Here is a 15816-nt window from a genome sequence, read left to right on the forward strand (position 1 = left end):
GTAAGTCAGCTATCTGAGAGTAAAACAAGTATTGCCTCACCTTTCCACTTTATTGATGCATCATTTGGTTTATAAAATAGCAAAAAAAAGGTGAAAAAGGTGACACCTTTGAATCAAACCGTCAAAGATTTGTTTCTTTACGCTTAATTTGAGCCTTTGTGGAGTGATAACCTGGTTCATATGGCTGATGGATGGGGTCAGTTATTTGCTATTTTGCCATACCAGATGATAGTGTGAAGCTACTTAAACATGAATAAATGCAGATGGATTTCCATGGGAGTGTAGCTACAGTACCTTTAGAAAGTTATTTTGGTGACAGATTTATATTTATTTTCAGAAAAACTGCATAACAGAGCAGAATATTTCTATTTAATTCAGCCGTCCTGCTCACTTATTGCCAGAAACAAACTAATATCCCAGAACTGTAGACCACTGTGGAAACTAAAGCCCCTCCCAGGCATTACTTTACATTAATCAGACTGCATAATGTGGGAACATTTTCCAGAACATTTTATTGCAACAATCTTGCATTAACAGACAGAAACACAGTGGTGGTTTTATTTGGCTCCTGATAACATCTCAAAGAAAAATGATCAATTTAGTTATTAAATCATTCCTATTTAGTCATTTTTTACACAAATAAAGCTGAGTTGATTAGAGTTAGAGCCAGCTGCAGCTTCGAGACGTTTTCTCTGAGCCAAATGATCAAGAGAAAACTATTTGAAAGTGTTTGAGCTGCAGCTGAAGCTTCTGCTCTCTGTATCAGCATTCTCAACTGCTCCTGTCCACCTCTGTTTTCTTTAGCACAACGCTGCATGTTGGTGAGCTTGTTGCAAAAGAAAAGGAACCCTGTGTGGTGGTGTGTCCCCTGACAAACGGCAGAGACTGTGGGGACCTCTGCAGCTTCCATCCACTGTGCGTCACACAACCGCTGCACACCTGGCCTGGTGATAAGAAATGTTGATGTGTGAAAACTGTGCCCCTGTGAGGGCTTTAGAGATTTATCTCATTCACCTTCCAGTCTCACACGTCACTTACACAAGTGTGTGTGTGTGTGAATAACGCCATGAGAAACATTAGTGACCAAAATCTGCATGGCTAAAGATGATCAACCCCTGAAGATGCTCTTGTTCAGTATGTTTCGGGGAAATCTTTGGTCCAAACATGGCTTATATTTTGAATTTGAGTCGGTTGTAATCCTAGTTTGCTTTTTCTTCGTTTTGAATTGAACATTTTGATTAAACAGATCTGCCTTGGTTCACAACACTGTGCTGAACACGCACAGCAAAACTCCACCTAATGACCTCAATCTCAATTAGAGAATATTTTGTTGATGGTGTTTGCGTGAATTGCAGATGTTACTTAGCATAATTCAAATGATGATTCACACCCATGCTATGTCAACCTTCACAACTGCAATATTTTCACTAATCCAAAGTCTGCATTATATCCATTTCTGTTAAAACGCACTTCTTTTAAAGTCAGCCTTCCTGTGACTGAGCACAGCTGTGTTGCCAGATCTTGTGATTTAAAAAAAGCAACCTGATTCATGAAAATAAGCACAAAACAGGCATTGTGTTTGATTCCCTTTAATGAATGCAGTTAAAATAACTCTACTGTAGGAACTCAGCAAGTTTTTTGATTGTATAACAGGATTTCAAGGTCTGTTGAGTCTCAGACTACCGCTGTGGACATAAAATCTCACTAATGGGCACAAAAAAGGTGGAGAAAAAAATAAATACATTTCAAATCAGCAATATAGATTTAAAGTTTTGAGCAGCAAATGTCAAAGTTTTGATTTGATCAAAAAGCTCAAATGTTTGCTTTCATTGTGATGAATCCATACATAAACCTGATGCTGCATCATCCTCGTTGGCTGCGACCTTCGATGGTGCCTGACCTGAACACTCCATGCCTCCTGGAAAAGCTCTAAAATGAACTCTGGGGAGCGTTCAGATTGAATCAGTCCACAGATTTAGCCAGACAAATGCCTCTGCTCATTATTTAGTCTGCTTACTCTGCGTTTTGCCACACTGTGCAGCTCGTCTGATCAAAGAGGCTGAGTCTCGTCGTTCAGGGTGTTACGGGAACGCACAAGGAGGTTTCTAAGAAGAAGTATTTGGGAGATCAAAAGGTAAAGCGCGGCGGATGTCCTCTTTTCACTTTCACTCAACTGTGATCCAAGCCGAAGAGTTTCATTGATATAATCTCGCCGCCTCAGCGGAGGAATCCTCCTGCTCTGCAACAGCAAACATCATTTTATCTCATTCTCAGCACACAGCCATGCCTCTCTTTAGGCCTGCAGCTAGCGGGTATTATTTCATCAGTAGGAAGTTAATTGCTTTTGTTTCATTCATTTATTGCTTTGTTTATTCATTTTAAAAAAAGAAAACGCTAATCACAGACGGCTATTTAAGATTGCGAGGCAGTCAGCTACTTGTTGTGTAAAGCAAACCAAAGCATCCAAGGCACTGAAGCTGATGTGTGCCGCTCTGCCCCAGCTGCTCCTCATCTTTTAGATTTTAGATTTATACTAACATGAGACTGGAAAAAATCTATAGCCTGTTATAATAAATGTTGATTAGCGCTGCAGATTTCTTTTTGATACATTTTCCACATATTTTTTTTAAGTGATCTTGGCAAATTTATTTGAAGTCTTTTAATAGTTAAATCAGTCTTAATAGAGTTTTCAATCAGTCTTCTTTGGCTTTTTTTGCGTTGTTAAGAGTCAGTACGTGGCAAACAGCTTTTAAAGGCTGAAATCAACATTAATACCAACAGGCTGATAAACCTTTTTAATGTTCACCATGTCTTAACATTGGCTGAATATTGTTTGCTGTGGCTGAAGGGAATGTTGTTTCTGGTCTTAATTTTGGCACGCTTATGATCCCATAGCCTGTATGAGACACAAATGAAGTCCTTTGCTGACGAACATGAAGCAGGTGCTTATGTACCACCAGTCAAACATCGGTGTGTGGGATTCCCTTCTAGTTACAGGGAGGTTCAGAACGATAAAGTCAACTCTATGAGGATACATTCACAACTGAGGCTCAAACGCAGTTTTCCTGTACCCTTGTCAAACCCACTACTCACTGAGTCGTAGCGCATCCTTTATGGGCATTTATGGATTTGATCATTTCAGCGAGGGATTTTTATGTATATACTTTTGAACACACAACAGATGTCAAATGAACATCCAGAATAAGCCTGATTGGAGAAGTGGTTTGAATGGTGAGCTGAAATGGAATGACGAGTTCATCACGGTTCCATTGGCAGAACCAAAGTTATCTGCCGTAAATGTGAATTGAGTTCACCGGAGTACGGCGCTTCTTAAATATTACTTGCGAGCAGAACACCCCCCACTCCCTTCAATGTTCTGGACAGTATTTGTTTTGGAGTGCTGCAGAAATACTTCTAATGTACTTTTGCATAAGGCAAGCGTATTTGTCTGCTCCTTTGTTAATAAGGGTATTAAAAAGAGATCCCTTGAGATGCATTTGGAACATGTATTAAATGCAGATATTTTGCCATTAATCATGAGTTAACTGTAGACAACCCTATTTAATATCAGTGTGCCACACAAATGCAGGTTGTTTTTTTATTATATAACTGAAATAAAGGGTTCATACATATTTCTTGAAAGCAAAACTTGCTCACTGTCATTAATAATCTAATGTGCCATTTGTAGTTCTTCGCAAGCTCATTTTCTTTTTGCTGAACTTTCTTTTATATCAAATGTTCGTTGCAGCACTTAGGTAGTTACATTATATATTACTATGATTTAATGTCATGTTTTGATTCAATTTGATGTGGTTGCTCCACGAGGGATTTAAACAGCACTTAGACTGATACAGGGATTTAACTCCCAGTGAAACCTTCCTTTAAGTTCCTTTAATTACACACAGACCATAGCTGCTGTAAAATCGGCCGAATTGAACTGTATTTGTGTTTATAGTGTGGTTTATTATTGTGGCGTTTGAGGGCGTGCGGTTCGTTTCACGGGTGTTTGCAACATTTCAGACAGTAAATATACATTTTCAGGTGATTTTTCGATTGTAATTATGCTTTAAACAATAAAATTTAAGTTTGGTGTTGGTACTAAATTACAGGAGTGATTAAAACTCTGGCCATTCCAATATTAACCCATCCCATATGGCCTATCAGCCAGTCAGAAACAAGCATTGTCCCTGCCTAGAGTAAAATATGCAACAGCCATCAGGGCGTTTAACAGCAAAGCACACATTCATTTATATGAAAGTGCTGCAGTTTCACACTTTCAGCATATGAGAGCAACATGAGATGGCAGCCATTTTAATTTAACAGCAAATTGATGCCAGAATCAATAAACGTACAACAATAGAAGGAGTTTTATGGACTCTGCAGTTTTCTGTAGAGATCTGTAGCAAACTGTGTGTGTGTGTGTGTGTGTGTGTGTGTGTGTGTGTGTGTGTGTGTGTGTGTGTGTGTGTGTGTGTGTGTGTGTGTGTGTGTGTGTGTGTGTGTGTGTGTGTGTGTGTGTGTGTGTGTGTGTGTGTGTGTGTGTGTGTGTGTGTGTGTGTGTGTGTGTGTGTGTGTGTGTGTGTGTGTGTGTGTGTGTGTGCGAGTCGATGCGGCAGATACAAGCTCTTCACCTTCCTCATCACATGGTTCACACACAGTGTGTGGTTACCAAGACAACAGGTAGTGGAGTGGATACGGTCTCCGGGGATGCGTGTGTGTGTGTGTGTGTGAGAGAGAGAGAGGTGGAGCTACTGTGTATTCTGTGCTCGCTCTGTCCCTGCTGCTGCAGATAGATCGAGCTCTGAAACAGAGCAAGCAGTGAGGCGTGCAGCCAGGCTTCACCATGCTGACTGTACGACTGACTCAAAGTGTGTGTGTGTGTGTGTGTGTTTATGTGCAGGTTTATAATGCGGTCACAGGATGTTGTCCAAGGTGACTCCTCAGACAAAATGGACAGCTTTCGTGTCTAATTTACAAGGATGAAGAGATGGAATAAGCGGCAATATTAAACATTTTATCAGAAATGTTTAAGTTCGTTGAGATTCATCAATCAAACTAACTAAACCAGGGCTGCATTTAACCTAAAATCCACACCATTAATAACATTTAACACTGAAACAGTTAATGTAATGAGGTTTTTTTTTTAATACATTAGGATCGGTGAGCCCCAGCCTTTTTTTATGCTTTAACATGTTTATGGATGCTTGTGGGTGTTTTAAAAGTCCAATTTTTTTTATCATTAGTTTTTCTTTCTATACTTTTTTCCATGTGAATGTTCTATTAAAAAATTTGAAAAAAAATATTTTACATGGGTTGATTAAAGTCCTAAGGAAGAAAATCAGAATCATTCAGTCAGATTTAACTGTAAGGTGTGAAGTGATCTTTAGAGATCTAAAGTGGGCCGTTCAGATCTGAGGAATCAAAATCCAGAGACAAACAAGGTCAAACTTTTGTTTTGTCACACCTGAGCATAGATTTGTGACTTTGAGCAATTGAAAGGATGGCTAAAGTTTTAGAGACACAAAATACACCAGCTTTCACATGTCTGATTATACTCTGCTGTTGATGCCCAGTGGTGTGCTACGCTAAAACAACTAGTTGGAGCTCTTATAGCGAGCGTGTTTTCCACAACTAAAATAACCTTTGTTGGGAGTTAAATGTTGATTAGTGATATCCGACATTCACCTTCTCTGCTTAAAGTTCTCATAATTTTTATTCACTCCAGGATAAAATAATGTATTCATATTATTATTATTAATATTATCATCTTTCCATCAGCTGAACAGACTCCATCCTGTAGAAGATTGCAGGTGACTGCAGAAAATCCCGCAGATCCTTGACAACAGGGTTCGGTACATGCCGGACAGGTTGCCAGAACATTACACACTCGTACCAGGCCAAATTTAAAACCTAACATACAGGTCTTTGGATTGTCAGTGGCACCAGGAGAAAACCACCTTCTTTTAGCTACTCTGTCCTGCCTGAGCTGCTTATTAATTGATTAAATCGATCACACTGCTGCCGCTGTGCTCTTTCTGTTCAGGCCTCTCAGGACTGGACGCATTTGATCGTGGTTATTCAGGTCTTCTTTGGCTTTTCCTGGCTCTTCCTTGGGAGCATTTTGCTCTTTATATGTATAGATTCACATCTGGTTTTAGTATACAGCAGTTTCAAGGCTGAAAAGAGGCTGATGGTATTTTGCTCCTCATTCTGTGACGTGCTGATTGCTGCTGTGCTGGTCTCGGTGGTTTCATTGGTATGTATCGTGCAGGAGCGCTATGTGGTTTTCGAGTTGCCATTTGTGTGCATATAACAGGCAAAATGTTCCCTACAAAGACTTGCATCAGGAAAAAAAAAGACAATTTATCAATGTAAAGCTATGATTGATATCTTTTGACAGATGTTTTGTACATAAACTGTGACAATGTCTGCTCTGGGCTGATAATCCTCTGCTCTGACCAGCTGATGCCAATAATGTCTGTCTGTAAGTGCACTCTGTATGTCTTTAGGTACGGAGAGAAATGCGTGCAATTTATGTCAAAGTAGTATTTTGTAGCACAAAATACTGAATCGCACAAATGCTCCCTATGCGTTCATTGGTGTTTGAATGTATGAAGGATAGATTACTCAATGTGTAGTTTGAAAATCAGTGTGAATATGGGCAGGGTGTTATTGACATCTTCAAACACTGGAGGCACGGGTCAGCCCATAACTCTGAAATCTTCAAACAAGTATTGCATCATTTTCAAGTTGTTTAAGAGTGAAATGAATGTGCGTCGCACCGGTCATTTACATAGCATGACATCAAAACCAAATTATTACTGTCTGAGTTTCCTTATTTCTTATCATTAGCAGCAGAGTAAACAGCTGAACTTTTTCTTTGATTTATTACTGAAGAATGTTTACTCTAACTCTATGGAAAACCAACAAATTGACTGGTATGAGCTTCTCAAAGGTAGATAGGTGTGTTGTCCCGTTTGCTCAGTCTCTTGGGGTTGGGTTTTTGACTGTGTGCAGATGTACGGACCCAGCTGGTGGAGCAGCAGCGCTGTCTGGAGCAGCAGACAGAGATGCGAGTCCAGTTGCTTCAGGACCTGCAGGACTTCTTCAGGAAGAAGGCCGAGATCGAAACGGAATATTCCCGAAACCTGGAGAAGCTAGCAGAGCGGTTCATGGCCAAGACACGCAGCACAAAAGATCATCAGCAGTACAAGTGGGTTGATGTGTGTGTATGCGTTTAAGTCGACGTATAGAATCGTATCATCAGGATGTGGCTTCCTGTTTGGATGAAAAAGAAAGTCCTCATGAGATGGCTCACCAAACTGAAGAGTGATGGTTTGGTTTATGATTAGAAATATAAAAACAAACACACTATTAAATCAGCAGTCATTGAAGATGAAGAAGAAAAGATATGTTTAGAAATTGTTTAGCCCCATAATGACAGAATTACCACGAGCTAGAAGAACAGACTTGTCCCAAATATGATATGACAATGTCCAGCCCAAGTACAGTAGCGCTGAAACTGAACCAGGTCTGTTTTGTTACCACACATGATCTATAGAAGGTTTCAGTGCAGCTAAACTTGAACCATCTTCAATCCAAACTGGTTCAAATCCACCCACAGTAACTCCTTTTCAACCAGACGATGTTGGGCTGGTGTTGGAGCCAACTCAGAGCTGTTTCTGCATTAGAACCTTCGAAGAACCAGTTGATTTTCTATAACTAAAAAGCCACGTTGTTCTGTTTATAGCGCTAAAGACATTAAAACGTTAGCGGAAAAGTGAGAGGAACACTGCGGTCATGTTCATACAGTGTTGCTAAATATTTCCAACAGGAACTAGTTGAAGTCTACTTAAAAAGTTGCTGAATGTTGTGTGATGATGTCATACTCTGATTACATATTCATGACCATCATTATGTTGCATTCTGTTTTGTGAGAACCCTTGACCTCTGTTTGCTTCTCCTACTCTCTGTGCTTGCATATACTGTGTGATAATGCAGCCAAATTTCAAATAAGGCTGCTTTTCTTCACATATTTTTCATTTTCTGTTCTGAGACGGCCAAACAAATGAAGTGAAAAGAAGCCTATGTGTTAGCCCAAAGTTACTGTCAGAGCATCTCAAGACTGCTTGCTGTGCCCTGTTTAAACCCTGATTTTCTAAACTGTTAATTATTATCCAAAAATTATTATCGGATATATCGGATATTATTGGATAATATTATTATTATCCAAAAAATTATAATCCACATGTTAAAGACAATGTCTGTGCGGGGATTTTGTATTTATTTACATGTACGGTAATGAAAATGTCAACATTTTCTCACCGCTGCTGTTAATTATATGTACCTGAATGTAGCCACAAAGTCACCCGTTATGCTAACACCTAAGGTTAGCTGTCTTAGCTAATGCTAATCTGCACCATCAAAAATGTCCAAAAAATATCATTTCTAAAAAAAATGATACATTACCAAATATGTTAGTATATTCTTATATGAAGGAATAACTGCTGACAGGTGCTCAGAAACTGTTCATCCAAACCTACAAAGCAAAATGTTTAAAAATCCTGTTGAGATCCCAAAGTCTAAATCAAACTGAATGTTAATGAACAATATGAAATTACATAAAATCTTTATAAAGAGGAAAACACCACGTTTGAGGTATTTCTCTGTGTCAGTATGCTAATGAAGAAAGGGCCGAAACAAGCGGATCTTGTCAGAAGATGGAAAATAATTGTAAATATTTATATACCACGTTTAATTCACACAGGATATAAAAGTGGCAAAAGATTGGGGTTTATTTTGCTTCTCTTGTTGCCTCTTCCAGAAAGGACCAGAACCTGCTCTCTCCCGTCAACTGCTGGTACTTGTTGTTAAACCAGGTCAGTTAATGCATTTGTGACTTTCCTCAAAGCAGACTTGTAAGAGAATATATAAAAATGATACATTCCTCCAACCCCCGGCTTTCTTAATCAGGTGAGAAGAGAGAGTAAAGACCACGCCACCCTCAGTGACCTCTACCTGAACAATGTCATCACGCGCCTGACGCACATCAGCGAGGACTCGGCTCGCTTGCTGAAGAGGGTGAGCCTGCTTATCATCAACATGTACTGTGACAAATCTGCAGTTTTGTCGCAGTGCTCTAAAGCTCATCTGAAATAAAAACAATAGTTTTCACAGTGTTGTTTTCATCCATCTTATCCATTTGCCACCTAACAATTCCTCCATACTTTAATCCATTAAAACCATTGAAATGTCAAAACGTTCAGCTCGTTCACAGGATTTATCCTCTGATTCTTGGTATTTGTAACCTTTTAAGTTTTTAAGTAACAGCGTTTTTCATTTTAAGCCATTAAAATGTTCGGAGAATCCTTGATTGTTATTAATTTCTTTTTGTGTGTGTGTGTCGGGGGAGGGGGGGTTTGTTGCACCATTTGTGAGTGTGTGCATGGGTAGTGACCTCCACGGTAAGCACATTGATCAAAGTTGATAAAAAGCAAGAACGAATAGTTAAGCTGTTTGATTTTATTTTCTTCCACGCATCTTTTGGCATTTAACTACTCTTTGAAAATTTCCAGCTATTATAGCAATTCACATATCAAAATGTTCAGCTTGTTAATGAGATTAGCGTGCTTTTTGGTATTTCTAACTTTAACAGTTTAATTTTTATGCATATTTTAAATTTGAAAGCTATTAGATTGATAGGAGAATTTAACTGTGTGGGTGAAGATTTTGTTGCCCCATGTCTCAGTGTGCATACATGGGTCATTTAAAGATTTAAGCACATTCGATCAGCAATCACGCTGCTGTTTTGCAAGGGAGAATATGTACCTTAACAAAAAAGATTAAACAATGAGCATAAAGCCTTTGCAAGCAGGATAAGTCTGAACTGAGCTGCAGATTAAGCTGATCATTCACTGCAAGTGATTATCTGATACTTTGCTGGTATGAAAATATTGACTCGTTTCTGCTTTAAGTAAAGGATGTAAGTACCTGTTCAAATACTGAGAGTTAGTGCACAGCAGGCTGGCTGAGCCGCGCCAGATAAATAAATGGATTTGACCACACACAAACAAATGAATTCATAAATGAAACAAGCCAAGCTGTGCTGCCTGCTCTGCTCTGCTGAATCTCTGCTTCGTACATTAAACAGCCGGGCAGTTTGGGGAAGGAGTTATGTGGCAGCATCAATATTGCATTATGCTAAATGACTATGGAATCTCAGGATGGATGAATCCCACTCCCAAAGCACCCACTGAGAAAAGATCACTTGAGCTTGTCGCCATGGCCACGGGGCTGTTGGCGTTTCCATGGCCACTGAGCCGTCTTCTCAGTGTCCCTCATAAGAACAGTTTCTGAGAGGACATGGTGATGTGATGGAGGTCTTACTGTTCATAGCTGCTGGCAGCCGCTGCACTTTAGGTAGCATGAATAAAAGAAGAGCCGGAAGAGAGATTAATTATGAACACAGCGAGCTAAACTTAGAGGATAGAGTGCGCATGTGTGTTTTATTTGTTTGACTCCAGCAGAGCTGAGGGGAGGACTGACTTCATGTTTCATTCAAATTAACTCTTCACTTCTGTAGATCTGTGCACAAAACTGACTCTCAAAGGAGTACAGTACATTGTACCGATGTACTGGACTCTTTAAGTGGACATGTCAGGGTCATTTCATTCTTAATCTTGAGTACCTCTAGGTTAGCTTTGCACATTTCATGACTCCAAATAGTTTGTAATGAGTTCAGGATGAGGAAGAGCCTCCTTGGCAAAAGACTTGATTTTAAAAAAAAAAAACAGCTTTTTATTTATTGACCGATTCAAGGCACATGAAAGCATGTTTTTACAAAACCTTAATATTCAACCAGAAATGTTTTCCTTAATAGTCCTTTGTCCTAAAGCTTTTAACACTGAAGCAAGATCCTTAACCAATAAAGTTATCTACACTTTTTTGTAGATTAGATTTACGAAGGCTGTCCAACAGAGGAAAGCCTTTTGTAAATCACTCTCAAGGGGCTGCTTTTGTAAGATGAAGTGTAAAATATACAAAAAAATGATGAAAATATTTGAATTAAAAAATGAGACATTAACTTTGCCTTCAGTTATGTTTTGTTTTCACTTTGCTCTCATATCTTAATATTATTATTTTGCTCTGAAAGCGAAAGGCAGATTATCCTCACACTGGTCATCTAAATAAGAGAGGATCACATATGATGACATATGTGGTGATGACACATAGTGGTTCTTGCATGAGACGCCTCTTTGTGCACGCATGTACTGAGCTCCAGCTGATCATTTCTGTTCTTATATGCATCTCTCAGAGTAAAGAAATCATCATGCAACTTCAGGAAGACCTCATGAAGCTTCTCAATGAGCTTTATACCGTAAGTACAAACCAGCTCTTTGAACATTTAAAAGAAGGATCTCTGCAGGAAATTAAACTCAATACTCTTGAATATAACTTCTCATAGCTACGGCCATTAGCTAGCTACAATCCTCTGCTGCACTTAAAGTACCTGCTGGGAGGACGCCTGTTTTAAATTTAAACACTCTTTAACCTTTCTTTATATTTGGTCTTAAAAGAGTATTTTCATCTATAGCCATAAGACTTGAAAAATAAGGAGGAAAAAAGGTTCAAATGTGTATTTTTCTGTAACAACACAAGAACTGGGCCAAAGGAAAGCCACGGAGGGATAGTCTAAAAGCTCAGAATGAATTCCTTTTAAGTGTAAATTTGACCATCTCTGGGAGTCTCACATTCACTTATTTTTCTGGGCCACCATGAGCTTGTGCTTCTCCTCTGGCATTATTTTTCCAGGCTGCAAAGAGCTTTGAAGGAGAAAATCTGCTTCTTATTGGCACTCAATCATCAAAGTTTATTTAAGGTCAGAGTTGCGGCCCTTGAAGCTGCCTGTCCAAACACCAGAAATCAGATTAGAGTGAGCCTGATAACCTTGGGGAATAAAGATGGCGGTTCCTGGCCGCAGTGTGAGGTTCTGTTTAACTGTGATCTTATTGGTCGCTGTTACTTAGGTGATGAAGACATATCACATGTACCATGTGGAGACGATCAATGCGGAAACCAAGCTGCGGGAGGCGGAGCGTCAGGAGGGCCGTGTGAAGGGCGTGTCAGGGACGGGCGGAGGGGTGGAGCCTGTGTTTGGCCTGCGGATAGAAGAACGCCACCAGAGACGCAACGCGGCCCGCAAGATGGAGAAGATGAGAGAGAAGGTAACACTTTGTTTTAGGCAACACCTGATTCAGTGTTAAAATTTTGTTGGGTTATTGTAGCACCTGAGTGATACTGGCTGAATTTAACCTGAACCTGATAGGTTAAAAACCTTATCAAAGCAAATGCAATGGGCTGTCGTAATCATGGTTAACACAAGTTATGGAATAGCTCAATTTGACTTCTCTTTTTGGTCATTGTTTTGGCTAATGTTCACCTAATCAAACATTCCTTTATTCAACACTTGATATCACCATCAACAGCTTTGAAGTTTCTGTTTCCTCTCCTCTTTTATGACAAATTTCAGGATGAAATGTGAAAGTTTTACAGCTTTGTTGGACAAAAATGTCACTGGTACACTTCACATTTCATATATTTCATATATTTGTAGCTCAAGTGTTGCCAATAATTCTTCAGTAAGTGCAGGCACTGATGCAGGCAGAGGAAAGCTTTAAGGGAATCGCAATCAGGAACAGTAAATACAGGTTATGGGGTCCACTTGTACAGTTATGCTTTATATACGTATATTTACTGTATGTATATGTACAAAAATAAAAAAACAATTTCCTTTGTATCATGGCTTACAGATTTCTGTGTATTTATTTATTGTTTGTGTGTGCGCGTGTATATGTAATATGTTCTAAAAATCAAGATTTTCATCTTTTTCGTCTTTTTTTTCTTAATCAGAGGAAGGCAAAATACTCTGAGAACAAACTGAAGACTCTGAAGGCCCGAAATGAGTATCTGCTGACTCTGGAGGCCACCAATGCCTCTGTGTTTAAATATTACATCCATGACCTGCCCGATATCATAGACGTAAGTATATCACTCTGTACTTTGGCAGAACATACACATATATGTGTATGTATATATGCTTGTGTGTGTAATTTTGAAGTGAGAAGGGGGATTTTTATGAACATCGGACACCAGATGTAAAATTCTTTTTAAATACAAAAACATTGTTTAAAATTGTATTCATTCTGTTCTTCTCGTAGTCTTCTCAAGTTGGAGATTAAAAACTGACAAAAATCAAAAAGCACAAACGGCACCATAAATCAGTTCACTTTGCCCAGAATTTAACCTGAGAAGCACAACCTAATATTACCAAACGGTCTCAAAGATTGTCCCCAAATATGTAGAGCATCATTTCCAGAACTTTAAACACGTGTTCCTCCATGTCTGTCTCAGTGCTGTGACTTAGGGTACCACTCCAGTCTGAGCCGGGCTCTGAGGACCTATCTATCAGCCGAACTGAGCCTTGAAGCCTCCAGGAGGGCGGGTCTGGAGGTTCTGGAGGGAGCCGTGGAGAATCTGGACCCCGCCCGTGACAGGCAGCGCCTGCTGGGCCTCTACCCCACTGCCTTCTGCCCACCACAGCGCTTCAGCTTCCAGGCCCACATGGGTGACACAGTCAGTGTATTTATATGATTAACAAACATGTGTTTCAGGGACGGAAATTAGAACATGTGAGTCGAGATTCAGTCACATTGTTTTTTAAAATTATATTTGGAGATGATGTAACTGGAGAGATGTTCCATTTTTATAAATATTTTGTGGGAAAAGGGGTGATATGTACTGATATTAATGATCAGTCGATAAAATACCTGTTACTGCAAATTTGGACGTCATCAGATTTATTTGAAAACATTCAGAATGGCTGAGATAGTGAATGAAAAGTCTTGCAGTGACGCAGGCAGCACGCTACAACACGGTTAAACGTGAACTGAGCGGGACGTCCACTGTAAGTGAAGACAAAGGGGTTTTACTGATTCTCGTGTTTTTGTTTCACTTACTCTCAGGTGACCCAGATCGCGTCCCAGCCGCAGCTCCAGGCTGAGCTCACCCTCCGACTCACTCAGCTCCAGACCCGCCTGGCCTCCCTGAAGATAGAGAATGAGGAGGTTGGACACACAAACACAACAACGTTTTTGTCAGAAATGTACTGAAGTAACTATTGAGAGAAGCGGATATCAAGCTCTGGACCGGAGGATTTATATTGAACTTACATAAGACTACAATCAATCCATGTGTGAACCACATGTGTGGATTATCATCTGATGCTGCATGTTTTTAGCCTCACTAGCAGCAAGACTCCTGTTTAGACCGCTGTCAGTTTTCTGGGCTTTGGGTTAGAAGATGGATTATAATTGAAGTCGTTATACCCTGCACAGTTTACATTCATATGGTCTGTTTTGGCCCTGCTATCAACTGGTGACCCGTCCAGAGTCTACTCTGCCTTTTGGCCAATGGCAGCTGGGATAGGCTTCAATATATCAATATATGTAATATCATTATACACTGCAGGATCACAATCGATCAGAGCATGGTCACTTAACAGGGCTATTTCAAACCAATGTGAAGATACGCCATGAAAGCTTGTTTGAAGTATATAAATGTTTTGGGAATATGTTTACTTGCTCTGCACCACAGGATACATTAACAGACATATTAATAACTGGCTGTGTAGCCTGAACTTCTCATTGATAACATTTTTCAGCGCAATTTCAGTGCATTTTTAATTTTTTGACAGTGTCAACCTGGAATTTTATCAGGTGTCCCTGAAATTGTAAAAGTAAGCTATTTTAAAACAGCAATTAGATTAACGTTATGCTGCATCCACAGTCTTGGTTTAGTAACTGTTAACCTAGGCTACTAAACCAAAGTCCTTCCCAAATTCCACAGGCTGCTGCAGATAAATCAGCAGCGCCGTGTAGTGAACAATGAGGCTATAATCTGCATATAGTTTACAGGACTGTTTACTTTGATTAGTTTGCTAGCTGTCGATACGCGCTAAGCTTCCCTTTCACATTACAGAGAGACTGACCTATCCTTGTGCGTTTTCAGATGCCTCATGAAGTTGGACGTAGTTGAGCCGGCATCATTGATCCTGATACCACACACTTTGCAAGTGGCCGTTCGCTTGTTAGCTGTCTGTGTGAACGCTTTATAACCAAATGTGACAACATATGGCACAGTTCCAGATGAGCTTGAGTTTCAGTGGCTGCACGCATGCATGAGGCTATGTTGCGCTCAGCCTCCTATCAGCCTTACATACATCGGAATGAATGAAATAAAGATCAGAAACAATAATTTCATGAAATGAAGATTGTTTACGAGTCCCAAACCTCGAGTCCAAGTCAAGTCTCAAGTCTTTGTTTGTTCGAGTCATGTGACTCGAGTCCCCATCTCTGATTGGAATTGTAGCTATATTTCTCAAATCATTATTGTTCTGTATCCTCTTACCTTTAGTTGTTTTTAGTGGGCTCAGACTTTGGTGTAGCATTTGCTGTTCTCCCAATTTTTGTGGCCATTTTCTATTGTAGGAATGTGCTTCTTTTTTTATTCCTCCCAACAGCTCCCAATGAGCTCAGCAACAGACCTGCTGAAAATATCTTTGATGTTGGTGGAAATTCATTTGGATTTATACCCTGGAGACCTTTCTTGTGTGAACCAACTGCAACTTGCCCAGTAGTTGTTGAGCTACTAACCAAACACACAGAATCTACTAAAGTGCCCAAAAACCTCATCCGTTATTTATTTTTCTGACAGTTAAAACTTTGCTCAGAGTTATGGTAATTTATACAGTTTTAATGG

The 15816-nt window shown here is 39.7% G+C and overlaps 2 protein-coding genes across 2 annotated transcripts in view; one reads left to right on the plus strand and one right to left on the minus strand.

Annotated features, from left to right (window-relative positions):
- The window catches only part of LOC140283077 (CD9 antigen-like), a 237946-nt gene that overhangs the window by 131737 nt on the left and 90393 nt on the right, over positions 1-15816 (minus strand). The window lies entirely within an intron of this gene.
- LOC140283096 (SLIT-ROBO Rho GTPase-activating protein 1-like) overlaps positions 1-15816 on the plus strand; it is a 36050-nt gene that overhangs the window by 3035 nt on the left and 17199 nt on the right. Inside the window, exons 2-9 of the mRNA XM_072377750.1 lie at positions 7018-7213; positions 8825-8879; positions 8974-9081; positions 11315-11377; positions 12027-12224; positions 12910-13038; positions 13411-13632; positions 14022-14123. Of these exons, the coding sequence (XP_072233851.1) occupies positions 7018-7213; positions 8825-8879; positions 8974-9081; positions 11315-11377; positions 12027-12224; positions 12910-13038; positions 13411-13632; positions 14022-14123 (1073 nt within the window). The remainder of the gene's footprint in view (positions 1-7017; positions 7214-8824; positions 8880-8973; positions 9082-11314; positions 11378-12026; positions 12225-12909; positions 13039-13410; positions 13633-14021; positions 14124-15816) is intronic.

This window comes from Leuresthes tenuis, unplaced genomic scaffold (genome assembly GCF_036924035.1).
Source record: "Leuresthes tenuis unplaced genomic scaffold, fLeuTen1.0.hap1 SCAF_23, whole genome shotgun sequence".
In the NCBI taxonomy this organism is placed as follows: domain Eukaryota; kingdom Metazoa; phylum Chordata; class Actinopteri; order Atheriniformes; family Atherinopsidae; genus Leuresthes; species Leuresthes tenuis.